Source organism: Maylandia zebra, linkage group LG19, assembly GCF_041146795.1.
Source record: "Maylandia zebra isolate NMK-2024a linkage group LG19, Mzebra_GT3a, whole genome shotgun sequence".
Lineage (NCBI taxonomy): Eukaryota > Metazoa > Chordata > Actinopteri > Cichliformes > Cichlidae > Maylandia > Maylandia zebra.
The window spans coordinates 7,544,144-7,572,122 of record NC_135185.1 but is presented as its reverse complement, the minus strand read 5'-3'; the positions used below and the strand labels follow the sequence as shown (position 1 = coordinate 7,572,122).

Here is a 27,979-nt window from a genome sequence, read left to right as displayed (position 1 = left end):
TTTACAAACGGTATAGAACAGTTTATTAAATTTAGACTTTTAAGAAGTCATCATATTCCAATGCACTCCATCGAATGAAGCGCATTCGTAATAACACCAACCCCAAAAGGATTGATCACGGCATCAAAAACATAAATAAAGCAAATGAACATATTTACAATTTAACATGGGAGTTGTGCACAAGAACACGCAACTACATGTCTAGGAGGAGAGATCAGACGCCGAGGAGAAGGGTCTGACTTTTCAACGAAACCATCCGGACGCCTGGAGTGGAAGGAGGAGAAACACGATTTAACAAAGCGCGAGAGAAGACCTACACTGTAATCACATTTTCTTGGATTGACAGAAAAGAGGGAAAAGCGCAGAACCTCTGACAATACTCTATAATGCTGTTTTCAGTATTAATGGTATAAAGATGACAAGCCATCTCCTGCTGTAGGTGATTACAGTCCCCATCCTTGTCCATGAATAATCACAGTTCACTCTGGAATTAAAACAGGGGACGAAACGTTTTCTCCGCTAGAAGAATTTGCCCTGAATCAAATGTCTGAATCAGATATGAAACATTTAGTCTACAAAAGGTGTGACGAAAGAACACCTTCTTTATACAGTCCTTAAAGCAATTTCCACCTCTGTCGTGGTAGGTTTACAGTTCGTTTTAATCATCGTCGAGAGAATTGGATTTGGACATGAATGGCTTGTCTTCAGTGAGCCGAGTGGATGGATGAGCAAACATCACTATGACTTCCTGTAACAGTCAGGATTTTACAGTAATCAAAAACCCTGAAGATAATCAAAAAACTGTGCTTTAAAAAGAAAAAGACAAGAGCCTTAAAAAAGTACAATCATTGAAAGCATGTTACAATTAGTGAGTGTGTGTAGTTACAAATGGGTCATGTGATTCAGCACTTCTAATGCACATAAAAAAAAAATGTAGATCACATAACCAACATCAGGTCCAGGTCCCCCAGTACACAGTGTAGAGGGGTATCGACAGTATCTACTTATTAGCTAAATGCTATTTTTCTGCATCACAGGAGGGCTGCAGACCTCAGTATTTGTGTTTTTGTGCTTCACTGGGAACACCAGCTGGATGGGGTCGGAGCACAGTAGCACAATTCCAAAAACGTGAGGCGAGTTATCCGTCGAAGAAAAGTACACTTAACTGACTTTCAAATGGCACTCTGGTTCATGCAGATTCTCCTCCGGCAAACCCCTTCCACTTGGGTCCCCTAACGTGTGAAAACAAACACTGAGAATAATTTCAAAGAGGCAACCACCATCATCTCGTCTCTGGAGGTCACGCAGTAACATTCAGCTATCAGAGATCGTCTCCTCTTTGTTTCCTCTCTCACAGTATATCACACTATCTTACAGTAGCTTAATGAAAAAGCCATTTACAAGCAACAATATGTACAAGATTGGTCTTAGGAATTACAAAGAAAAGCATATAAACAGGGTTTTCTCTTCAGTTCTGTACAGAGAGCAAAGAGGAGGTGTTAGAAAATGATTGAGCACCTCAGAGTCATTGTGTAGAATTTACACAGATAAACTCACATTCACCCCTTCTTTTTCCTAACAGGTACATACAAAAGGACAAGAGCCACAGGCTCAGCATTCATTCAGAAGGGGCCAAAGGCCCTTTCTAAAGGCAAGTCATATCTGATGGAAAGGACTCATAAACTCTTTCTATGCAACACATCACCTTCTCGCATTAAAAAAACAAAACAAAAACAGGGAAAAAAAAAGTGGTCTCTTTTTTTTGGTCTCCCGTATCAGGCATGTTGGGTGTCAGAACACCAATTAGTGCTCGTACTAGTGACCAGTACAAATCACTAGTAGATAGGATGATCAAGCATCAAAGGCCCCTTTGGAGTGTCCTCTTGGTTTTGATACCTGAGGTGTAGTGTGAGTGAGTGAACACTGGCTGAACGTTGGGAGGAAGCAGCATGTTCTTAGCACGTGTGCCATGTCAGAGTCAGGAGAACGGCAACGCTTTAGGATAATCACAGGTAAACACTGCGAAATAAATCACAAGCCGAGTCTACTCCGAGCTGTCTGGATACAGTAAACGCTGCCCGTCAGGTAATCAGGGCTGTTTTAAAATAGCCACTGATAATTATTCGCAAGTACTAAGTACCACTCGAGCCAAGCCTGGCAGTGAACGTTACGGAACGGCTGTCGCTTTTAAAATATCCCTTCATTTGTAAGCAAGATTAAAATTGGAAGCCTAGGCAACAAAATGTAACGGCATGTGTATTTACTAAGAAACGTAGCTGTGCAGGATGTGTGCCTCACTACCGTAAAGAGAGCGCGACGCCATCCAGCACATCTGCTGTTCTTAGTGTTCAATGTGATTGTGTCCGAAGCGCAATGGGATGGCAGGGCACCGAGGGGTTTCAGTAGGGTGGCAGACCACAAGGTGGGGGTCACATGTTGTAAGGTTTTCAGTTAGTTGATGTCTGGCGTGAGGGGCGGCCCATCGAAGAGGCGCTGTAAGTGCGGGAGCGCTGCCTCACGGCCAATCGGCAAGGCAGCTCGAGCTCCTGGAAGAGGGGCATCCCTGTGATATCAGCCGCCTCGGGACGCTTGTTGGGGTTCGGTGACAGCATGCTGTGGACCATGGCCAGCTAAACAGGGAGGAAACAGACAGTAAAAATCTGTCAGATAACATTATCATCCATTTCTTCAACTGCTTTGCTTATAAAAACATTAGAATAATACAATACTAAATTAAATAATTAAAAAACAACAACAACAACTTAAATACTACGGCTCAGAACTACTACTAGCACAGTGAGATACTCAGGTAAGAAGTAATTTCCAGTGTCAGAGAATCACAGCTTATGCTCTGGGATTATGTTAATCTAATTACAAAGAAAACAGGTAAACAAGATCATAGGACCACACAAACAACAAATTACAGCCTCAGTTTGTAGTTCGGTGGTCAGTCCCATGCTTAATACAGAGCAGTAATTTAAAAAAAATGCTCATCTGTGTATTTGATTAAATAAGTCATTCTAATTGTAATTCGAGTATTAATATAAATCAGCAAATGAGTCATGCTGCTTTTAACTTTTCAGTGTGCAAACGGATTTTCATTTATTTTATAGTCTATTTAAATCTGTGACTGACTTCATTATAAGCGCTAGCGGCAACAGAAGCTATAATCCTGCATGGATTGTGCATACAGAAGACTTTCACTTAAACACTTGTAACAACATTCCCTTGGATTCTTTCGTTGATTAATTTTGACAGCTTCCTCTGTTATGATGCAAATGTATTGCAAGCTGGATTGTTTCGAATTAATTTGCCAACATTTCTGGCACTTAATAGACACTCTGGCTGTGTTGGATTTTGCTGATGTCATCCTTTGGGGGTTGCGTCAGGAAAGGGCATCCAGCGTGAAAATCTCCCAAATCAAACATGGGGAGCGACCCGCTGTTGCGACCCCTTGTGAATAAGGAATTAGACAAAAGTAACTTTTATGTGTTTGGAAGCAAATAAGCTCAGACAACAGAATCTTTTTTTAGGCTTTTGAAGATGAAGCACTGCTAAAGTTAGAGTTAGGGCTCCTAATATTATTATAGAGAGCTCAAATTATGAATTGGAGTCCTGCTGGCACCACTGATGAGAAGAAACCTCCCAATCCTGTATATCTTACATTTCTGGCTTAGATGCAGTGCATATTTACAGCCACTAGGTGGCAGCAGATAGCAACTCACCTCCTGAACATTGTTTTTGGAGAAAACCTCTGGGAAGCGCAGGACTCTCACTTCTGTCAGTGTCTGGAAGAAAGGATGTAAACACCTGTGAGCCGAGCTGTGCTAATGGCTTACCAGGTCCTTTGTTGCTGAGACAAAGACTTCATGGCTACTAAGAAACTGCCTGTGCATGCCTCACGTGAGCACTCGTGGGTAAAGCCAACACATAAACTAACGGCAACGACGAGAGAAATAACAATAATCAGCAATCGTGAATTCTTGATTTCTCAACACATAATGACATTGTAGGAGGCAGGAAGATAAACGGCCTCACAAGCTTACACACAATTGGCCAGCTGGGCTTCTTACTGAAGCCAAAATGAGATCATTTCATTTCAATCCGAATCATCCGGTCATTGAATCATTTCTTACGTTTTTCAAAAGTTCCACAACACATTTTATTCAAACCTTCATAGGCGCTGCAGCTCAGTAAGAACAAGTAAATAAGATGAACAGTAAATGTTTTTCATTATTTTTTAAGCTCAAAATTGTTTTTGGATGTTGAGATGTTTAACAGGATCCAGACAGCAAATATGCACAATTTGCAAAGGAACTCAAACCAGTTTTAGATCATGTTAAATACAAATTAATCCTACAATAATATTAATCTCTTGGTTGTTAAGGAAACCTAATTACAATGTAATTCACAACCCTTTTACAGATCCTAAAATAAAGTAATAATAAGCCAGGTTTATAAGGATATGTGTTTTCTGACTCACCCTCACTCTCTCCATCTGAGTCCTGAAAGGATACAGCAACTCAAACAGGATCAGACCCAGAGAGTATATATCCACTTTATGAGAGTAGGAGTTTCCAGAGAGCTGCAAGGACAAAAAGGAAAGCACATAATTAGTCTTGACTGCAGAAGCAGGAAACCAAGAACTAAATGTTGTTGTTTTTTTTCTTTAATGAACGGCGCTTCCTCACCTGCTCTGGGCTCATGTAGAGTTTGGTGCCGACCTGGCCCGTGTGGCGGGTGAGGAGTGGGGCAGGCGTGAGGGCGCTCGGTTCATCTTCATCTTCCTCCTGGTCCATTGCCGTCACCAGGCCGAAGTCTCCCACTTTCACTACGTCGTCCATGGTGAAGAAGATGTTGGAGGGCTGCAGGATCAGCAGTTACAGGTTACATCACGCGCACCACACAAAGAACGACGACAGCAGAGTGGTTTACAAAGCTCTACTTCACATGCTGCCCATAAAACAAACACAGTAACACACAACACTCTAATCCAGTCAAGTCTGAAGGAAAGTTTTTCTTCCTTAACTGAAGCTGCAGAATTTAGATGGTCACACACGCACAGACAATGTGTACATGTTCACCTTGAGGTCCCTGTGCATAAGCCCCTTGCTGTGCAGGAAGTCGACAGCTTCTGCAATCTGCAAGAAGATGTCCAGACACTGGTTGTGCTCCCTTTGCTCCAGCAGGCAGCGCTGAGCCATCCAGTCCTTCAGGTTCTCCTTCCGACAGAGCTGCATCTGGATGTACAGGTAGACCTGGAGACGGGGCGAGAGGATTCACCACATTACAATTTCACACTGCACTCTTAAAAACAGTGGATATATTGTTAAAAAAAACAAAAAAAAAAAACAAGAACCCAAAACTATTCACAAACCTTAGGTGAAGGTTGAACCCGCGGATTTGGAGGTGTTGTGGGGAGAGCCAGGGCGAGCGAGGTTGGCCGAGGAGGAGAGGAAGAGACGGGGGGGACAGATTCCTGTCGTCTGGTGTGTGACGAGGACGAACTGTTCTTCTCCGTCACCGTGCCAGGACTGGCTGGGCCAGAGGCAGAGTCCGTGTCTGCGTCGGCATCTCGATCGCAGCCCGAATCCTCGAACACAATATCAAAGGAAGAGGAAGTGCAGTCACTGGGACCGCGGGGAGGGCAGAGCTCGAACGAGTGGGGGGTGTCTGACGCGTCAGGGTCGGCCTGGCTGTCCCTCTCAGACATTAGGCTGTCGTGGCCCAGCAGCGGGGGGAAGGACAGGTTGGTGCCAAAGCCCACAATGCTGCCTGTGCTGCTGGAAAACAGCACATGATCTTTGGCTGATGCTTCATGAGCATCTCCTTGAGGGTTGAGGACAGGGGACACTGAGCTGGACACGGGTACTTTGACTGACAGAGCCTCCATGTGATCGAGGAAGCTCATTGGCCAGTCAGTGGTACTGAAAGAGAAAAAGGATTGTTGTTTCTCCCAATATTGATGCAAGACAAACAGAAGATGTGTGCCAATCATTTCAGCAGTTAAATAAGGACTCATGAACAACAGGCAGAAGGTGCTTTCAATGTAGTTCTTTCAGATTTTTGTCATGTGAGCTGTAAAAACAGCACAGTAGTAATATTACATGTGTAGTGCACGGGGACATGGTTCTAATCAATACATATCCACCAAAGCAATTAAAAGCAGCACACAGCAGACATCAAATTAAATTTTAAATACTCAATTTTAATGCGCACAAGATTTTTTTTATCCCGTGGCATTTTAACATCTGTGAATCAAATTAGCCAAGTGGGATAAAGATGTGTGGTGCACCATTTGTCACAAATGTCACTAATTAATGATTCCAGAGGGGACAGCTAGATTTTCATTGGATGTCCGCACGCTGGTTCGGCCAGCTGAGCTACAAAAGGTTTAAAAACATCTGGCTCACCTTGCATCTTTCAGCCACCTCTGGTCCATTTCCTCCTGCCAGCCCTCAGGAGGGCTCTCTTGCCAGGCGTTGAAGTAGCGAATGATCCCCGGGTGCTCCAGCTTTGCTAAAGCCTTCACCTCTCGCATCACCTTCTCCCGGGCCAGCTCCCTGAACGACAGAAAAACGAAAAAATGAAAAAAAAAAAAAAAACCCCACTGAGGTTGTAATAAGCCACAAGTCTCCACCAAAGGTTGAATAAGCACAGCAGGCCTGAAAATAATTAGCCCCTTTCACACGAGGATCAAACTATAATGCCACTTTTGCTTATTTATGTAGAACCAGGCAAAGATTGTGTAAAGCAAACCCAGTGTGCATGTTCAGATAGTGTTTCAGCAATCGGGGCGGGGAGGGGAAGGAGCCATGGCATGTAACACACTGTGGCAACCACGGTGCCTCTGCTGATGACTAAAAAGGTACAACAACAATGGCTCCCCATTCTTTTTAAAGTGAACAGGCAATGCAGGTGGAACAGTCCCGGCTGGAACAGACTGTGTGAGAGACTAACATCTGAGCTTTGTTGCATCAGTGAACAACAGGACTAAAAGAAAAACACACAGAGCTACTGCAGCTAAACATTTATTACCCATGCTTGTCAGCATAAATTATAGCGCACAGATAATATTTGTTCTGAAATGTCAGCTTCCTCTGCATGGGTTTCTGTGTTTAGACCAGTGGGCTGCTGCTTACATAACTCAGTTTAACAGCTTTAGAGAAAACAGAGATAAAGGAAGAGCTAATAGCCTCCAGCTAAGGAAGTCTGGCGCAGCCTAGCGAGAGATGCGCTACCTATTGGGCAAGCGGATTCTTTTGATGGCGTAGTTGCAGTCGTCCACTTTGTTGCGGGCTTCAAACACGACGCCAAACCCCCCGCGGCCGAGGCACTGCACTGGCTCAAAGTCTGTCAGGTACCTGAGGAGAGACACTTTGGTTAGCAGTGTGGAAAGACGACTCGCGGCCCTCCAAGTGCTTTAAAATTATCATCTGGATCTCTGATAATTTAAAAAAGACCAAGAAGGAGGCCTTTTAAATTATAAATCCCAATTATCAGAGAGGGAATTACAACCAGTGTGTAAGATAAGTGCTTTGTTTTTTCACTGCCTTGGCCACACTCCACTTTAAGGTCAGCAAAAATACATTTCTACAAACCAAAGAGAAACTTTAAACTTTATGACTTTCTGGCAGGTTTACTTCCCACTTAATCTCTTAAAGAGAAGACATTATTTGCAGTTGCAGAAGTTTTCAAAAGCAAGCATAGCTTGCCTTTAAACTAAAGCAACAGCTGTCACAGTGTTGCATATTACATGTATCTCACGGTTTGGCACGTCAAACAGTTCCAGCAAGGATCATTATAAAGTTCTTTTTATGCAAAATCATTGTGTTTACTGCTGCGTAAGACACAGGCGCACACCGACTCCATCCCCTCCACCCTGTCAAAACATCCCTGCTCGGTTTGCTCAGGGGGATTAAAAGGCTCTTATTAGGATGTGTGTGGGCAGCATGCGATTCAAGGTTCCTGATCCCAATCTGCCTCCTAATGATCCTGACTCATGCCCGCCGCAGCTGCTGCAACAGCCGCCGGTTTTATTTAAGGAAAGTTGTTCGGCAAAAGTGATTTGCATGGACTGCAGAAGCAGCAGCAGCTTTGAAGGAAGGGGAGGGGGTGGGGTGGGGTGTTTGTCATTTTCGGGTGGATCAAAAAGAAGAGAATGTGCAAGTGGTGACACCAAGAGGACAGAAATTTGCAGATTAAAATCAGTTTTCACTTCTGTTCCAGGAGGGTGAGGCTCACAGATGTAAACACGCAAAAACCCTCATCGATCACACTGCGGGAGGGCAGCGGCAGCCCATAAATTACGGCTCCTGATCATATTTAGAAATTCTGACAATGTCCTGACAGTGATGTAAAACGACACTCTGACCCTGAGGCAGATGCTGCTGTTGTAGGGTGCGGTCTGAGGGGACCGAGGCCATTTTCATTTGATGCCAAACAGCTGAGTTACCCAATCATGAACTACTACGATTCATATCGCCCATCTCTGCCTTGTCCTATCAAGGCAGGTTGGAAGACCACTGGTCACCATGGTAACAGAGCCGAATCTGTAGCTACACCTTGAAAAAGTGATGCTGGCATCTGACTGAACTGTACAGAGCACTCCCGGCACATTGCTAAGTGAAGTTCTCCCGAATCATTGCAAATATTTTTGACACGGGACACGTTTTGTTTAACGGTGCGCCTTACCTGGATACATATTCGCTGGAACGGGTCTCCATGGCAACCGGCTCTTTGGATTCCACAACTTCAAGGTCAAACTTGCTGTCTGTCTGGCACTGTGTCTCCGACTCTTTCCGTTGCTTTTAGGGACAGGAGGATGACAAAAATGACACGTTACAAACACGACAAACAACAAACAAACAACAAGTTTACCTTGTTTGTGGCGTATTGGGCAAGAAACACTTAAAGATTTAACAGTCGCAAGAAAAAGAAGGTGGAAATGTATACAGCTAACCCCTATAAACATGAAAACAAAAAGAAGTATCCCACATAGACACTAGACCCTGTTTCTTGCTTTCGGATGGCATGGATGGGGATCGTGAGTGAACAGCTGGGTTCAGGTGTTAAAAGTTCGACTGGGATCAAATCAGGCCTGGCAGAGAAACATTCATAGAGTAATCAATGATGTTGACTGCAAGTTTAGGATCACTGTTCTGTTTAAAGGCGAGTTTCAAGTCAGGTACGAGGCCCCACTAAAGCAAAACTAGTTTTCTTTCTTGAAAGTATCGCTGCCCTTTGCACAGTTTAGCTTTAGTTTTCCTGTCATTTCTGCAGAAAAACAGCCGTGAAGCACATTGCTGCCACCACTGGGTTTACCTGCTGTGCTACTGTTGATGAACTGGTTCAGATTGACAGAATTGAGGTCAGTCACATTTTCAATCTTGTGTCTTTCCACCATGACAAAATCCCTGCCACTCACTGCAGCACTCCAACAATCATTAAAAAAAATCCTGATTGGTGGAGTGCTGCAGTGATGATTGTCCTTCTGATTTTTCTCACATTTTCACATAGGATCACTGGAGTTCAGACAAAGTGACCTTCAATTTCTCCATGAACTCTTTTACCAAGGCTCTTCTCCCCCACTGCTTATTTTTTTATCCTTTTAAATATTCCTCTTGGGATCTTTAATCCAGCTGAAACTGCATTGCAGCATTTCCCAGATCTGTGTGATGACACAAAGCTGTCCATCAGCTCAGCAGGCTTTTCTTTCAAACTAATGACTGGCTTTTTGCATTTGTGAGCCTATTAGACAGCAAGGTATCTGACATCCAACGAAATGAATTTCCACAAGTCTACCTCAATAAACATACAGTGATTCAGAGAAATTAAAAGGGAAGATAATCTTTTTTAGATTTCATAAGGAAGTCTGAACACTTTCTGATCACACAGTAAAACTAACAGTATCCAGTTTTTGTTTGAAACTAACTTTTTAAGCAATCAAGCTATCCATCCTCCAGCCCCTGGGAACCCTGAACTAGATAAGTGGAAGAACATGGATGTTTCCTGATAAAGAAATCATTTTGTCATCCATACCAGCTCATTATTGCAACAGTAATTGTGAAAAAAATTGAGACAAAAGATCTAAAATGTTACAAACATTACACGGCAAACATAATGACCAGTAGGCACCGTCGGTGCGGCATTAATGTTGCGGACTGTGTCTTGGCTCTTACCCTCACGTAGGCCACAGGAGCAGGAGGGTGGAAAAACTTGCGTACAATGTAAGTGGTGGTGGCAATGCAAAAGATGATGGTGCCCAGAATCTCCTTCCACCAGGGTAATAGCAGCACGGGATCCTTTCTTCTTCGATTCTCACCTCCTGCCCCGTTTCCATTTATGAGACTTATGGCGGTGTCACGCTTCTCTCGGTAACGCTTGCTGTAGGGGAAGTAGTAGCCATTGTCTGGAGCAAGAAGAAGCAAAAATCCTTCAGTCCACTTCAAATCATTTCAACTTTAACAGCTAGAATGTGCGTACGGAGTAACATTGCACAATTAAACTCTTACCGTATGGATACTGGAGGATGGACAAGGCTCCATTGCTGTATTCGTCGTGGGAGAACTTGTCGTTATTTAGACACTTGTCGAATTCATCAGAGCCGACCAGAGCTGGTGTCCGAGATGGAGAATCTGCATCAAGGACAAGATGAATAACTTCTTGTATCTCACAAGAAAGACTGATCAATATGGAATAAAAGGTTTTGGACGATGAAGAATGAAGGGCAAAGCTTTGGGCTACAGGGAGCATGGTGATAGATTGTGTCCACGTGACATCAAATACTTCTTGGAACATGGTGTAACTTTGTTCTTAAAGATGGGCTTTGGCCGTTCTGCCCTGACTCTGCATGTAATCATGAATTTAGTCCCTTTGGTGCTGCAAACTTACGTATTAGAGGCTTCCATTTGACAGTGGGTAGTGGAATTATGTCCTTCTCTGAACCGATGGCTTTGGAGGGAAATTTTTCCGTGATTTTTACCGATGACTGAAGGTAGAGCTGCCCCTGAAACATCCCTAAAAAAAACCCCCAACAGTCAACACGGTTATCCACAATCACTGGTTCCTAACCCTTACAGGAATAGTGAAGCGTCTGTATACATGTGTAAGAAGTTACCTAGGTAAACACTGGACTCTGCAGATTCCCGCGCTTTCTCTGGATCTTCGTCTTCCTCGTCTTCCTCTGTTTTGGACTGGCTGCTGTAGGTGGTGTCGTCGAACAGGCTGATTGGCGTAACTTTACCACCCCCCACCAGCCAAGCTGAGGCGATGGGAGTGCAGAACTGCACGACACACGTGAGAATGAGTAGAAATACTTTAATGAGCTCCACAGTCAAAGTCATGAAGCACTGAACTCCATTAAAGCACTAAAACTCGCTAATAAATAAGTGACCAGAGGATTTATTTTAAGCATCTAACCTGATGTTCCCAGACCAGCTGTGCATCAGGCCCGGTGCTGAAAGCCATGACCTTCCAATCAGGAACAGACACTTTGATAACTAGGTCCAAATGCTGGTTTTGATTCTGGTGGTTCTCGGCCTGCCGTTTCTCTGTTGGCTCATCAGCGATGACCCACTGACTCTCCTTCCAGCTGTCACCATTTGCTAGTTCGCCCTCCAGGAAGTTAATTCCAGGCTGCATCTCCGGAACGAGTTTCAGCTCAAAGTTTCCGACACTAAAGTTCCACCTTGCACAAACAGCGAAGATGCATGATTTAAATAAAAATCCCTGCCTTATACGTTTCTGGTCTTTCATGTTACCCTGTGGTTTCCTTCTACTTACTACTGCTTGTTGTTCACTACTGTTAGTGACTAAATAGCCAACTTTGTTAATAAAAACAACGTCAGTAGCTGCTCTGTGAATTAGCTTTGATTGACTCACTTCTCCATCCCCGATCGAGGCCTGATGGCTCGCACAGTCTTCTGAGTCCTCTGCAGCAGGAGCACATCTTCGGTCTCCACCTCGTCCTCTTCCCAGCGACTGCAGCCCCCCGCAGAGCAGATGTACCGAAGCTGAGGAAAGCAACAGGGGGGAAATTACAAAAGTCGGTTATCCTACTGCGCCGGACTGGTTAGTATGCTAATAGATTTGACACGTGTTAACCTGTCCTATCAGGTTGTTCTTGAAATTGTTTCACAGACCTTGCCACTGTAGGCCCCCAGGCCATAGGTGGTGAGGGATTTCCCCCCGACCAGGACTGTGTCCTCTCCAATGCGATATGACGACTCCAGCAGGGACTCGACGCTGAAAGGCACTGCCTCCATGCTCTCTCTGTCCCGGTTCCACTGAAACAAGGCACCATCCAGGGAAGGTATTACCATCTTATTGCCAAACACCTGCAACAACAAAAAACAAACAAACAAAAAAACAAAACGCAGAGTCAGGTTAGTTTTGGTTTCTAGAAGAAGACCGCTCTAAATAAAATAAAAGGAACTTCTGAAAACAGAAAAGATGTGGCAATGATTTATATTGATATTTTTTAAAATAAGCATCTTAAATTCAGTCTCTAAATTGCCAGGTCAGCGTTGCTAATCAAAATTGGGACAATGTTTATATTTGTTATGAGTTTGGCAACAAAATAACTGCCTGTGAGCCCCCACAAGTGGCAGCTGTATAAAACCACAATGAGCGACAATTTATCAAAACGCCACTACCAATAAAACAAACTAAAAAAAAAAAATTCATTGGGGTTATATGTATAAATTTTGTTTGTTTGTTTTTTACAAATACTATAAAAGCTCTAGAGCTGCTGCATAAGTTACCAGCACTCCTCTAACATTGTGTTTCAATGCCACACAGACAAATCACTAAAAACAAAATGATTCATTAGGAATGTTGTTTTTTTGGCCCACGCAGTTTTCCTTTCGTACACACGGCTGTTTTAAACTAGCAGTTTTTATGTATTTCTTTATTTCTTTTCTCCCAGCTTAAAAAGACAATCCTTAAAAAACACAAAAACACTTTGCCACACAGACAGTGCTGGCCGACACACATCCACCCACACAGCAGCAGCTCCGGCCTCCACACGCTTGGACTCAATCCACAGACGTGGAACCATTATACAACTCAAAGCCGGAGTAATTAACTCAAATCTTTATAAAAGTGTGCTACCCTCAACTCTGTGCGTGTGTGTGTGTGTGTGTGTGTGTGTGTGTGTGTGTGTGTGTGTGTGTGCGCGCGCGCGCTCTATTAGGTGCTGGTTCAACAAGGATGACATCATTGCCAAAACCCTGAGCCTAATCCTGATTTAACCTCTGCAGATTTAGCTGTCAAAAGAGAGTCTTTTTCATTCGATGTCCAACTTGTGACTCACTTCTATCAACAAACTCACGAGTGACATAACAGCAGTTTTGGGTCCAATTCTTGGCCTTGTTGATGCTAAACAGGTGCTATTGAGGTTAAAACTGCAACCAATCAGTCAGTAGCCTTGCTTCGGAAATCCTATCAGACTCGAAAAAAGTCAGAGCTTTGTGGCGGATTAAGAAAAATGCCAGCGGGGAGCAACGTGTGGCAGTTTGATTTATTAGAGAGCACAGGCAGGAGAAGCGGTGATGTCATCTTTTCTTTCAGAGGGAGGGGCTGGTTTAGACACAAGATGGGGATAAATTTAGCAAGTGAAAGGAGGAAGGGTTAGCAATCTGACCATCACATCACACCACACTGGTACTACTGAGGAGCTTTACAGCCGGGGGTGGGGGGTATTCTTATAGCCGTGGATGAGTCATCCTGCTCCCGATGGTTTAATCCATCTCTCTGATCCAGCCCAGTTAGCTTCATCTCAGCTGTTCATCTTGTCAATGTCCTCCAAGTCAGAAACACGGTCCCCATATGTACTCTGAGTGACTGTCCTACAAACCACGAGCTCAGCAAATTACTGAAAGTCAATCACATTATCATTATCTCAGACTTATTGTAAAACTTTCTCCAGTGGCTTTTACTTGTAAATAACTTTTTTAAAAAGTGCTTAAGCATATTTTTTTCTGCATTATCACAGTAAATTTAGCTTTAAGGACCCAGCTGAGATGCCTAATTATTGTTTAGAAATGTAATTATTTATTTAACTAATATTTAACAGGGCTTAAAAATCATTAGATCTCAAGTGGTATAGCTTTAGAGCTCCTTCGGGGTTCCTTTATCAGGTATCACTGAGTGTGCACCTTGTGTTTCACTCACTTTATGCACCATGCTACATTTAATCATTTGTTATTATTAATCTCTGGCTGCCAGAGGTTCCTTCCTGCTAAAAGGGAGTTTTTCTTTCCCACTGTCGCCAAAGGGTTTGCTCATAGGGGCCATCTGATTGTTGGGGTTTTCAGTGTTTTCTCAGTATTAGGTGTAAGGTGTTATAGGGTCTTGGTCTAATAACCTAAAGTGCATTGAGGCAACGGTTGTTGTGATTTGGCACTATATAAATAAAATTAAACTGAACTGAATCAGGAGTTTTGTGGTGTGATTTACTTTGACAACTCTCTAATGATGAACGGCACTTAAAGCTGGCAGTTAAACGATTAAGACGAGTTGAGCTGAGTTCTTAAGGTATTTACAACTAAGTGACTTTGCTAACAGCTCTCTTTTTATTACTGGGGTATGCTGCCTACAATGATCTGAAACTGTACATTTTAATGTATTTGTAATTTTTTTTTTTTTTTTTTTAAATACGCTTTCATTATTTAATTTGGAAATATTCAGATTTAGATGAAAACACGATGTTGATAAGGGAAGCTTCCTACAAACCAGCTGGCAGTGTCACAAATTTTGATGTTTTTGGCAACAGACCCGCATAACATTATCAGAGATTCATGGTATTACTCACCACTCAGTCGACCTTGATATATATTTGTTAGGAAAATTTGCCAATTAAAATCTGAGCCATAAGGATTACAGAGATCTCGCTATAACTCACAATATGTTTGATTGAAATAACAGTCTGTCGCTCTACAGTTGGAATTAGATTATTCGAAAAGTAAAAAAAGCTTTAAGGATGGGAAAGTAATTTTATAATCTGTACCAACCTGTATTTGATTATATGATCACCAAAGTATAAAGATATCAAGTGATGCTTATGAACATCCCACCTCCACAATCTGTTTTGTTCCCATGTCTTTGTCTGCTGTGTTTGCCCTGGTCTATTTTTGTGAGAGAGCTTCAGTATCTTTTATAGTCAAACTATTGGTTATTAAAATAACAAGGTCTTAGATTAAATGCATTTAATTTGTAGGATGTGATAAAATATTCAAGAGTTAACTTAAAAAAAACCCCAAAAAACTGACTTCTCAGCACAAACGTTTTCCTTCTCTTTGTGCCTCATTTACTATGAATTTTAGGAGCTTATTAATCTTTAAAGAGCTATAAGACAGACTCATTCAGGAAAAATATGCACCATTACTGAGAGACCAGAGCCATTCACTTATTTAAGATACTCATCTACTGGCTAAAAGAAACATCCAGCCTCCAGCGTGCACGCTCAAATTATAGTTATCATTTTTCTTTATATAACCACTTCTTCATGAAGGCATTCATCCAAATGTGCTTGATGATTATTTGATGTCACTGATCATACCATCATATTCCACCCCCGGGGCGTGGGGGCAGATTAAGGGTGGGGGTGGGGGGTGGGAGTGTGGGGAGCCGTAATGTGCGCAATTGTTTGTGTGTGTAAGCTGCTGCCTACGCTCCGGTGAGCCTGTCAAACAGTGTCCCCTCTTACCCACCGCTAATATGCCATGTTTGGTCCACGAGGCTACTGCTCTACTTCAAGGTGGCAGACCGACCGCGCGAGAGAAACGCTAACACCGCGGGTTCAGATAAAACACACGAAGCAAAACAATCAAAACTAAATCAGAGCAGCTGGAAGGCGGCTCTGGGAGATTTATTGCGAGTATTTGTCCCCGTGTTGTAATCAATCAAATTCTCCCAATTCATTCATTCGCACTGCATGCCAGCAGAGAGAGTGTGTGTGTGTGTGTGTGTGTTGGAGTGAGCATGTGTCTATTATGTGATGACATCATCTCTGCTCTGAGGCATTACCTCACCTCCCTAATCACCCAACCTCTTCTTTCTTCATTCCTTTAGCCCCACCCCCACCCCCCTGTGTGAGTCACTCCACATTGGCACCGACTCTACTGTCTAATGTGCGCACACCCACACACACACACACACACTTGAACCCCCCTCTAAGCTCAGGGGTAACTTTGCTTTTTGAAGTGATGGCTGCTTTTTCTGCAGACAATGCTGTTTGTGGGTCTGTCCCTCATTTTATTACTTAAAGAAAAAAAAGACACACTCTACAAGATGCAGCAGGCGACTGGCTGTTTCCGGCCCGGTGTGTGGAGGCCAGCCAATAGTATAGCATGAGACCCAACCCCCCAGCCTCTGATCACTGAGCAGAGTGGTGTCTCAGGGACCCGGCAAGCACCAGCAGGCAGGCAGGTGGGGGGGGGGGGGGGGAATAGAGGTTGCAGGAGCAACTGGCAATGCTTCCCACCTGCCTTTGCCCCCACCCACACCCCCTCACCCCAGGGTAAGAGAGAGAGGAATCACAGGTAAACAAGGACAGAGAGGGTAAGGCTGGATTAAAACTTAGAAAGTATATTAGAAAAAACAAACAACACACACACACACACACACACACACACACACACACAAAAACAAACGAAAAACAAAACAAAAACACAAACAGCCCACACTCGACAGATCACAACAAGTGACGTCACATCGCAGCAAGTCACCGAGTTCAGAGCTGACAGGCATCTCTCCTCGTTCCGCTCCGTCAGCCAAATGAAAGCCAACAGGTGAAAAAAGAAAGCACACAAACACACACCATACTCCATCACAACAGAAGCACACTGGAAGATGACAGGAGGATGTTACATGTGTGCATGCCCATGAATTTCATGACACTTCTTATGAAGTGTCAGCATACTGTTATAGTGAGTATAACTGCTTTTAATTCTTTATATTTAGAAAAGTTTGCATTCATTTATGAGAGAACTAAAAGCCTTTGTAACTGCGCAACTCATTTAATGTTGTAAACAATACACGTTAAACCAAATTAACATCATACATCGTCAACCCAGCTGGAAAACATTCTTTACATAGTTTGCCAGTTTGAGTTTTATAAGTGAATAATAAACAATTTCGATTTAAAATTTAAATTTAAAAATTGATTCTCCTCAGCGTGCAGAGAACCATGCAGGACATCGAGTCATTTAAATTTAAAAGGGTTGATTCCGATGACGCTGGTGGAGAAGCTATCTTATGCATACTGTACATACTGTATGTGCATCACAGAATCTCTAGAGGTTCTCCACACTTGCAAGAATCCCAGATTTTGAAAGAAAATGGTAATGAAGCTCGATTCATTTTCCAAATCTCACAGACGGCACGTTTCAACCACATGCCCACGAGATGCTCGAGTCTAAAGGCTGCCTTTGAAATGCAACCCAGCATTATAGCAGCTGATTTCAGTGATTAGTTCCCTTCTTCTAATTGTAGCTTTACTAATCAATGAAGTCAGCAGCTGTAGTTTTAAAAGCTGGAACCAAAAAGAAAATTAAGCATGTGTCATTCAGACTTTTCAGGCTGAATGACACATGCTTGAGTATCACTTCACCCTTCATTATGAAAGGTCCTTAAATATTTGAATGAAAGTCTCCCACAGTGAGTAACTCTGAATTGCTATTTTGGGACTGCAGCTGCTTATTTTACACTTTCATTTTATACACACTGTTACACCAGTTGTATTTCCTTTATCATTTGGTGAATAAATACATATATATATCTGTGCTATACACCACATAATCAAAGAAATTTCTAGGAAACATTTACAGCAAACTGCAACGCGACCCCTAGAAAAACAGGATATCAGAAATGTTTTAAACTTAATGAACTACGTCTGGATCGCTCTGTTATTGTTACCTCAGTAATGAAGCAGTCAGAGTTCCTTACATTCAGACATGCTCTACCAGCACCAGCAGACTAACATTAAACTGATCTCAGCAGCCACCCAGACCCTTGTTAGTATCAGAGGCTTTTTCCCTGAGGCAAAACTCTCGCAGAGAGCGAGTCCACATCAAAGTGAACCATGGGCATGTTTCTAGCATGCAACACTCTGGTCTCGCTCTGGGCTCCACTTCACTTTCAGCACGTCTGTGTGGGCGGTTTAAGCTTCAGTATACATGTAGAGACGAGGGTCTTGCTGTGCTTGTATGTGTAAACTACTACAGTCAACAAAGAGGCTAATCCTCCAGGCGAATCAGCTACTCTCAGATTTACGCGGGGGTGTGAAGCATGTCTGGTGTCTATTGCGCTGTGTGTGTGTGTGTGTACATATGAAATGTATGTAAGCAACAACAACCCTTGCTTGACTGTTTAAAGTGCAGAGAGTTCAATTACTAGTCTTGGAGTCTGCAGAGAGAGAGCCAGGAGGGACAGTGTTTGTTTTGAGGAAGAGACAGAGATGAGACTGCATCCTTAACCTCCCCCTGACATGTAGATTTTGGAAATCATCTTTTAGTAGATATTAATAACACAAACAAAGGTGTTTTAACCTGTGTAAGTGGCTTAAGTTGACCTTTGCTTATTCCTTAAGGCTGGTATTTAAATTTTAATTCCTGCAGTGGCATTTAGTCAGACTAAAGCTAAGTTTTCCTCCTATTTTCCACTGAAATGAAAAGAAAGTAGGGAAACAAAGACATGGATTTACCTCAGGTTTGCTGAGGCTGGAGGACACTAAGGAACCTGAACCGACATCTAGGTCCCACTGCTTCCTGCCCTGGTTGTGAGGATCTAAAGCAGAGATCCGTCCATCCAGGGTACTGATGATTACCAGAGACCTGTGGATAGAACATACACATACTTTGAAATACTTTCCAAATGAGGGTTCATAGAGCTATCACCGCACATCAACACAAGGGCGCCGGTATACCGCTGTTGAAAAGACTGCTTAAGGCTCGTCTGTGCACTCATGAGCACTCTGCGAGCTGATTTTAAATTTCAAAAGACATTAAAGCCGACGTTGCCCTTTAATGCAGTCCTATAAGTGTGTGTGTGTGTGTGTGTGTGTGTGTGTGTGTGTGTGTGTGTGTGTGTGTGTGTGTGTGTGTGTGTGGGGGGGGGGGGGGGGGGGGGGGGGCGGTGTTCTAACCCCTTCACAGATAAGACACTAAAGGGCAAACTGTGAAGGGGTGTCTTCTCTTTTCTAGTCTGCACTTGTTTAGGAATCAAGGTGACCTTCAACAGCAGCTAACAGCACATCTGTGCCATGACAAACCCCTTTGTTTTAGTTTTTGGGGGGTGGGGGGCATACTAACTACAGAGGATGATCACCATATGTACCACACACACTGTGACTGTGTGAAACCATGAATTTTCAGTTATGGTTTATCATATCTATCAAGTATGTCAAAGGGGCTAAAGTCTTTCACCAATAGGAGAGAAGATTTTATAAATTATTGTTATGATAGTATTGTAATCATCCCCCAGCTCTATAGCTATACCAAATTACTTTATCTAAGGTAAGAAAAATAATAATAAAAGTACTTTTATTCCCCATTGATGTGCAAACGCAGCAATATTTAATAACAACTCTGTTTTCTTTTTCCTCTCATTTTCCTAGTAACAGCCTGACTGAAACATTATTGAGACATCCCGCCCCACCCCTCCACTCGGTTCTTAGGTCTTCTGCCGCATTGCTTGTCAATCATGTCCAGAGCTCCGGTGGGGGCAACATCCCAGCTATTGATCTGTATCCGTCTCGAGGAGCTGCTGTCAACAGGGCATTTAGCTTTATTTAACTGGTGAGGGTCTGCCGTGTACACATGCAGTTTCTGAGAACCCACTGCTCTCACATCCACACAGCTGGGACCCAGGCAGCTTCCCTCTGTTGGCCACCAGAGCACACTGGGATTTCAACCATCTCCCTCAAGGGCAACTAGACAGAAGTTGCTGAGGGAAACTAGTGAATACAATATTACAATATTATGTGTTCACTTTCCCGTGTTGCGCTGTCACATCCAGTTTGGTTCATTTACATGCACAGTGACATCTATCAACTAGCTTGAGTACATTTAATAATAGCATCATCCACTGCATCTATCACTTAGACTGCTAATGATTGGCCATAATGCCTTATTGATTTCTGCTATCGAACAGTCTTCAGTCATGAAGGGGAAGGAGCATGTTGGAGGATGTTAAAGCTTTTGGACAACTTACAAATTGATTGTTTCTGAGAGTGCAAATCAATTTTAGGAAGGTTTCTCTTCTGTTACGCCGCAGTCGCTGACACATTCACGGGGAGCTGCACGCGCCGCTGTGGAGCAGCAAGACTGCAAGTCTGCATAAAAATGCAAATAAGATCACTTAACAGTAATGGGCCATGTGTCTTTCAGGCCTATCGAAGCCAAGATTATCTCCCCCAAATCTGCTCCGAGCATTATCAGCTTCGCCACTTGCGCTCAAGAGTAGCGTACTGAGAAAAACATTGTTTTTTTTCCTTTTCTTTCTTTTCTTTTCTTTTTTTAAATCCTCCAAGCCACCAATAAAAACAGAGCGCTAAAGCCCGCTCTCACTCTCTCAATTGGCTGCGAGACCCTGCCAAAAATATTTGGCTGATTGGTTGTTGCTAAGCAGTCGAGTCTCTGAGAAGGCGGAAGCTTTCGGCGGCCTTCGCTCGGCCAGACCCGCCCCCACCACCACGGAGTCATGCTGTGAATGTAGAAAGTGATGAAGAAGTCGCTCAAGTTCAACTTCAGAGATGGAAGAAGAGTAATCAGGAGATATAAGAATTTCACTCGGCGAGGGAGATCAAAGGCTTTTGTGGACTCTTTGTACTCCAGATAAAGGATAAGAATGAGTAGATTTGAGGGTGCGGGCTGGGGGAGGCACTTAATTTTACAACTTAGGTACCAGGATAGAGATGGAGAAAACGAGCTGTGGGGGAGGGAGCAGCTACGAAAATAGCAGTTAACCAAAAACTGTGACACAAAACAAATAGCCCTACTGTATCATTTAGAGCTGGAGGCAATTTATTTTCCACGTCTGAGCCCTGAGACGCTGCAGCACTGCTCATCACCAAAGGGATAACATGTAGCCTGTGGGGCTGCTGCTGCCAGCTGTGACAGACGCAGGCGGTGGAGACACTGAAGAGTATGTTTGAATGGAGACTGAGCAAAATAAAATTTAAAAAAAAAAAAAAGGAGAAAAAAGGGAAAGAGAGTGTTGTGAGGCTGCCAACACACTGGGGGTTGTTAGTGTCCTCGCCTGTAATGTTGTCAAAAGTGTCATAATAGTCCTGACTGCTTCTTCAATCACAGAGCGTATGGCGGAGCAGGGAGCCAATTAGCCTCACTCTCGCAAGACTCTACTCCTCAGAGATGCTCGGCCTCAGTCTGCTCACACCGGCAAAGCTGAGCTGCTGGTAAACACACTCCCATTGAAGGAAACAACCAGGATGTTTACACAGGCTGAGTCTCCAAGGATGCGAGGAACCGCCGAACCGGGCCAATCCCAGCAAGCCTGCCGTGTTTCGGCAGCCAATGGAAGCTCTGTTTTTCCCTGCTCGTTTAGCCAATGGGTGGCGAGCTCTGCGGACTTCGAGCCAATGGCGGAGCACGGATGCTTGTAACCATGCAACAGCAAAGCAGCCCGGGCTGTGGAGTTCTGCTGCCGCGCTGCTGCCGCTCAGCCGAACTCACAGCCACTGAGAGGCAGAGAAAAAAAAAATATGAGAGCATGGGGAGCACGTGGTGAGAAAGTTATGGATGCAGCTCTGAGCCGGCCGCACCCAATACCAACACAGCTGCACCAGCAGGAGGAAAGGAAAAAAAATGGGTCATGTGCAATCCTTTAAACAGTGCACTGTCTGACGGGCAACGCCACAGAAAAGCTCTAAATATGACATTGTCGATTACCACGGCAATGCAAGCAGAGCTGGCCGCTTCAAAAGAGACAGCAAAGGGTGTCGCAAATGTGCTTGACATGACATCAAAATGCCACTTACCCTAAGGTGACATCTTTCATGAAAGGTCACATAACACCAGAGCTTAATCACAGATTAATGTGATCTGAAGGTTTACATAACTGTCCCTGGACCTGCTAAATAAACAAGTGATCATGTTTGTAGGTCTTTGTCCCAGCAGGAGAAAGCCTTCAGTGGCCTCAAGTGGAAAAGCTGTGGCGAATAGTTGGCCATACATGCATGGCGAGTGCAGCACAGAGAGCACAGGGTGTGGTTTTTTAACAGAAAAAAAAACAACTTCTAGTACAAGCATAAAAACACACACACACCATTTAAAAGTGTCACTATCTCTCTCCTCCTCTTTTCTCTCCTGCAGAAGTGCGCTCTTCTCTCCAGCCTCACACGTGGTAAAATATAAACTCTATGGCGCCACGCTCCTGCCGCCCGATTGGCTGGGGCGCAGCTCCGATCCGCGGATGTGATTCGTTGTTGCTAAGCAGTGAGGAGCTGTTGAGAGTGAAAACAAGACAGCGTGGTCCTGCTAACTACCAGCCAACTCTGGAGTTTTCATCCTCCCCTCCCTCCTTTTCTCGCTCCCGTTCTCTCAGAGTATCGCACCTTTTTTTTTTTGCCTCTGCCCCACCCATACTGCAGTGCTGCTAGACGGGGGTCCTGCCGACTTACCGAAATAGCCACTGACCTAATAAATTCACTCATTCTGATAATCGGATTCGAACAACACTGCTGTCAAGCAGTCACACGTTCAAAAGACTGTTTACAGTTTCTACCTCTGTACATGCGAGCATCTTCTATGATCTCGGACTGTGTTCATCAAGTGCAGAGAAATTCAGGAGGTCAGACACAAAGACTCTAAAGGTCAGCATTAAAAAGCACCAGGCAGCACTTAAAAAACAAAACATGGTTACATAAGGAACGGACAATGAGGATAAAACAGGTAAAAAGATCTTATATAAGCTCGTTTAAAGCCACTGTGAGCTTGGTAAGTGGAGTTATATATTCAGACCTCTGCAGGAAAACAAGTGCCGGGTTTAAAGAAGCCAGTTTTGAGCGATCAATTACGAGCTTCTCCAGTGATGGAGTTCAATCAGCTTCATCGCGACCTGTTATTTTTGGGGACAGTAGTGTCTATTATTAAAACGCACTCAGCAGCTCCCTGGTTACACAGAGCAGACTAAAGATACAATGTGAGGAAAATGAAAAAAAATAAAAACTCTTCACTTCATCCTTTACCTAACTATAGCCAGACCCGTGCAGTCAACTCAAATTCTGAGCACCAGCCCGTCTACGACGCAATTGGCCGCCAAGTTGCCCAGCTTGGCCGATTGGCTGTTGCTAAGCAGTAGGCTGGTGGGAGCCAGCCTGCGAGCACGGCGGCCCAGAAGAGCTGTTGCAGCTACGGGGCCCTGAGGGTGGGTGGGGCGGGGAGGGGGCAGTCGGGGGAGCACGTTCAAACAGAGCTGCTGTCCTCTCACCTCCAAGTGCTCCCGAAGGTGCTGAAGGGCCCCGTGGAGCACTTGCTGGCAGAGGCTTTAAACTTGGCAGGGCAAACACACACACGGTTCGCACATATACACACACTAAAGGGTTATATCCTATATGTACACATATACGTGCGCCGAGACAGACGTAAACACCACGTCTCCAGGGCGACGTTTACGGCACGAGGATGAAAGCGTTAAAGGTGAAGCGACAGCCGACACAACAGCAGGCTCGTCGCACGCTGAATGCCGGATCAAAGCAAACATCTACAATATTTATAGATTACAGGATAGAGAAGTGGAAGGAGGGGCTTTTATAAATGACAGAAATTGAAAAACGCTGACATCTGAGCGCTGACTGGTTTTCAAGAGTTTGCCTTTGAAGTGCTCGACTCCCAAATCTCAATCAGAAGTAGAAGAAAACAACAACAACAAAAAGAAAAGCAGGTCTTTACTCGAGATCTATTATACTTTATATAAAATGGGATCCAGATGTGAGAGTTATGATGTTCTTAACAAAGCACTAAAGTTACTGGGATGCTTGAAAAGTAGAAAGAGTAGTTAAATCCAGAGCAGTACAGGGTGCCACTTACTGCCACAGGGTCTGTTTGACTTGGAAAGTCAAGCAGGTAAAAGTCCCAAAAGGTCGCAGAATGTTTTCAAAAAGCTGACCTAATTAACGGTGGGAGATGTTCAACTTCACCGTTTCACATTCATTTTAACCAAATACAAGTTCACTGTCGCTATTATAAATATAAGCAACACATTTCAAACAACTTCCTTTAAAAACAGGCAATTTCCACGCTTCCTGAAAATGTTTTTTCTGACATTTAAGGCGCCTCTTATTTGTTTATTTTTTTAGTTAAATTAGCCCCTTTACAAGAGAAACCTACCTAAAAATCACTCTTTTTTGTTTCTTGTGACATTTCTAAAGTTCAGCAACAACTCTGTAGGCGGACAGATGGAAATGGAGCACTTGGCAGTGTATACTCAAGGGATGACATTAAAAAGCAGCGTGTGTGTGAGGATAAGGGGTGTCAGAGAAGAAGCAGGGGGAGACTTAAATTCAAGGGCGAGAGACAAAGAGAATAAATGCAAAGGAGAGACTGGTGTGGTCGGGCTTGCTGCGCTGTAACCCTGGAAAAACAAAACCTTACAAACAACAACTACTAAAGTCGAGAGACCATTAGTCCACAACTTCTAAACATACTGCTCAAAAGACTTATTTATATAAGGTGACAAAAAAACAGAAAAGAAAAAAGCCGGTAGTTTGTGGCGAAAAAGCCTGGAAATATGTAAGAGAGCGAACAGAAAGCAAGTAGAGAGTGTGACACGAAGCGAGCAGTGGAAGGGTGTGACCAGCACCAGGGTGAACGCTCAGGAGTTTTCCTGCAGCAGCTGAGGTGGCTGGCAGGGGAATATTCTGCTTCTACCTGTTAATTACGTTCATCTTGATATTGTACGGCAGATGCCAGGCAGGAGCTTTTGTGTTGCCCTCGTGCCACGAGTTTACCCTGGTAAAACTGTGGCTTTGTGCAGGGTGTAAAAAAAAAAAAAAGAGTGCGGCAGTACTCTGAAAGATTTTGGGAAATCTTTCATTTTTCCCAACCAAGTAACTACACCTCTTGACTTGAGTATGGCGGGACAGACTACACAGCATGCCGAGTTGCCCCCTGCTGTGAAAGAGCATTGTTTATATAGCACCTCGAACACCCAGGGCTAGCACGCGGTGCTTCGGGTCTTGTCAGAAAACTTTAAAGTGAGCCTGGGGTGTAAAAAAGGTTGGCAGAAAATTGGCGGCACGCTGCGTTTCAGCCGTCAAGTAGATACAATGGCAGCAAGCTCGAACATTAAGGTGATGAAACGACACCGCGCATCTTCAAAAGGTTCGACTCTAACAAGGTTTTCGATGTTATGACTCCCTCAGGAAAACAGACAGCGTATTCAGAATAATACATAGGGAATAATTTATTACAGGACCTCAGGACCTTGGATACCTAAAGCAAGAAAGCGTGCTGATATAATCCTGATTCAAGGAGCTATATTACACTCAAAAAGTGGGTGTAATGGACTTGTAAAGGTAAAAATAAGATGAAAGAACAGAAAAGGAACACACTGCGCCAAACATCTAAGGTGGGCGTCAAACCTACTGTTTACCAAGGAAGACAAAATCAATGCCCTCCCCACTGTGAGATGCAGCGAGAACTGCATCTCACTTTGGGCAGCAGCAGTAATCTAACAGGACTGGGTAAACATGTGGTCTGTGTCAGACTGTAAACTTTTCACTGGCGGCATCCAGGGGACTTTCTCAGCAGTGCCGCATGCCTTTTCAAGGTGTTATGTGAAAATGTAACTGCGCTAAACACGTTAGAGTTGTATTTTATGTCTGAGGTTAAAGCACTGACATGCAGCATGGTCTCAGGTGCGTCTGAGACACCCCCCCTCCCTCCCACAGCAGCAGCAGCAGCAGCAAGGTGTAGCAAACCTGAGCTCCTTCTGTCAAACAAACAACAGCTTGTCATTTTGCATACTTTTACATGTATCTTCTCCGGGGCCACTTTGCTACAGCTTTAAACCGCTAAGATCAACACAAACGCTTTATGCAAAGTGTCCAACTCAACGGTTAAGAGCATAATAAACAGACTGGTGCATGTAAATGTAATGCAGATTATCTGCAGACAGGAGGGGGACGTCACCAGTTACCGCTGTTATCCTGCTCTATCGTTTTATAATAAACGAATCTTGCATTTTAAATCTGCAAAGAAAGCAGCAGCTGCATCTTCACTTGGAACATAAATTCCATTCAATGTAACTTGGGGCTGCTTTCAGATCGCTTTTCGGATTAACTCAACCGGGTTTAGGACGGCAGAGCGCATGTGCTCATAGTTGCCTGTATTTCTCCGCAGAGAGAATCAAAAGTTCCAGCAACCATGGCATTTCAGCTCATAACGTGTTCCCCTTTCGCGGTTGGAAAATAACAACAGACTATAGAAAAGCCACTTTCTCCATAAACTGCAAGAAGAAGCTATTCGTCGTACACCAAACTTTCCTGTCAGTTATCTGGGGCGCGTTTTGCCCTGACATGTAACCCACATGTTAGCAACTTACCTAAAACTGCCGACACCAGATAAATACATTAAAACAGCTAGCTCTAGTTAGCGGGGCATTAGCGCATCTGCTACGGTGTGCGTCCATTATCGGACACGAAGCCAAACTCGCTCACAAACGCTTCATTTTCCTGTTCTGCGCTGTGACACTCCACTTAACCTTTCTGTCGCATTATTTTCTTGGCACCGTTTGTAAGGCTGCATATTATAACACGCAGTAAAACGAGGTTTATGAGCAAAGTGGACACAAACAACTAGTTCCCCAGCAACTTCGGAATGCGCCGCTTCGGCGGAGGAATACTAAACAAGAAGTGTCGCTTGACAAAAAAAGTAATAAGTTTAAAATGACTTTACAAATACATTGGGGGAGGGAGGCGTTACTAGTTTGTGTGTTTGTTATTTTAGGGGTCGTCTTTATTTTGTAGGCGCTAGAGTGGTGTTGCGATATAATTAATGTGTAGTTACTTACTATCAGTTGGCAGCTGTTTCTATAATTACCTCGTCTTTCTGACGCTTCCGTTACTTTCTCCATGTGATTCGTCTGCCTCTGACCCATTGTCGTCGTCCTCCACGGTAACGTCTGCTCCAATGACCGAGGTGCCTACGTTCTCCAAGCCACGCTTCATGACTCCTGCACCATCTTGCCCCGCGGTCGAACCTGAATCCCCGGTTGTGGACAGCGGCACCCTCCCGATGGTGGAGCCCTGAGCTTGCGAAGTCCCAAATCCGATAAGCGCTTTCAGCAACAAGAGGAGCACCAGGGAAATGCTCACGTTTCCAAAGTGAAACCCCCTTTCCATTTGTGAGACTGGCACATTAGTGATTAGATTTACATGCCACTGGCCTTGTAAATCTTAACATAAAAAAACTTAAGGTCCAAAAAAAACTGTAGTTAAAACAGAAATCAAAGCTGTGTCTTCTAAAACGCCCTTTTCGGAGATGTTCTTTAAGTAAACATAAACAGCCACTGGGAAACCATGTTATTGCCTTTATACTGGACTCGACTTGCCTTGGTAACGCTGAATCCCGCCTTGTTTCTACACTAGGATTGGTTAGTGGAATCGCCGAGTTTGTTAAAAATTCATGTATCCGCCTCTCGTTGGATAATTTGCTGTCAATCATCTAGACTCGCACACTAAGCAGAATACTATTGCACTACCCATCTGTCACTCAAAGAGGTGGGCTCAGGAAGTCCCAGCCTCCCAAACAGTGTACTGCATTGGCTAATCCGCTGTCTGTCACAGCCACGCAGGCGCATTGACGGCTGCCCGACGACCAGAGCAAAAGGTGACGCAAAAATGTCCTCGATGGCGAATTCCGTAGCGGAGCTGTGATTGGTCCGAGTTGACGTCCTCTAACCAAGAACACAGGTTGGTCTGACAGGCAGGGACGTTATTGGTCAGTTTGCGTCCTGG

At 44.0% G+C, this 27,979-nt stretch overlaps 1 protein-coding gene across 1 annotated transcript; it reads right to left on the bottom strand.

Moving 5' to 3' along the window:
* On the bottom strand, positions 1–27,785 carry eif2ak3 (eukaryotic translation initiation factor 2-alpha kinase 3). Its single transcript, XM_004554784.3, has 18 exons — positions 27,063–27,785; positions 18,707–18,836; positions 12,144–12,338; positions 11,884–12,014; positions 11,422–11,689; positions 11,120–11,285; positions 10,894–11,019; positions 10,515–10,637; positions 10,182–10,411; positions 8,695–8,807; positions 7,242–7,364; positions 6,414–6,563; positions 5,378–5,927; positions 5,085–5,258; positions 4,692–4,865; positions 4,484–4,585; positions 3,726–3,788; positions 1–2,630 (listed from the first exon to the last, which is right to left on the bottom strand). Exons 1-18 carry the CDS (start codon positions 27,362–27,364, stop codon positions 2,448–2,450), a joined length of 3,303 nt encoding a protein of 1,100 aa, XP_004554841.1. The 5' UTR covers positions 27,365–27,785; the 3' UTR covers positions 1–2,447.
* Positions 27,786–27,979: the final 194 nt, after the last annotated feature.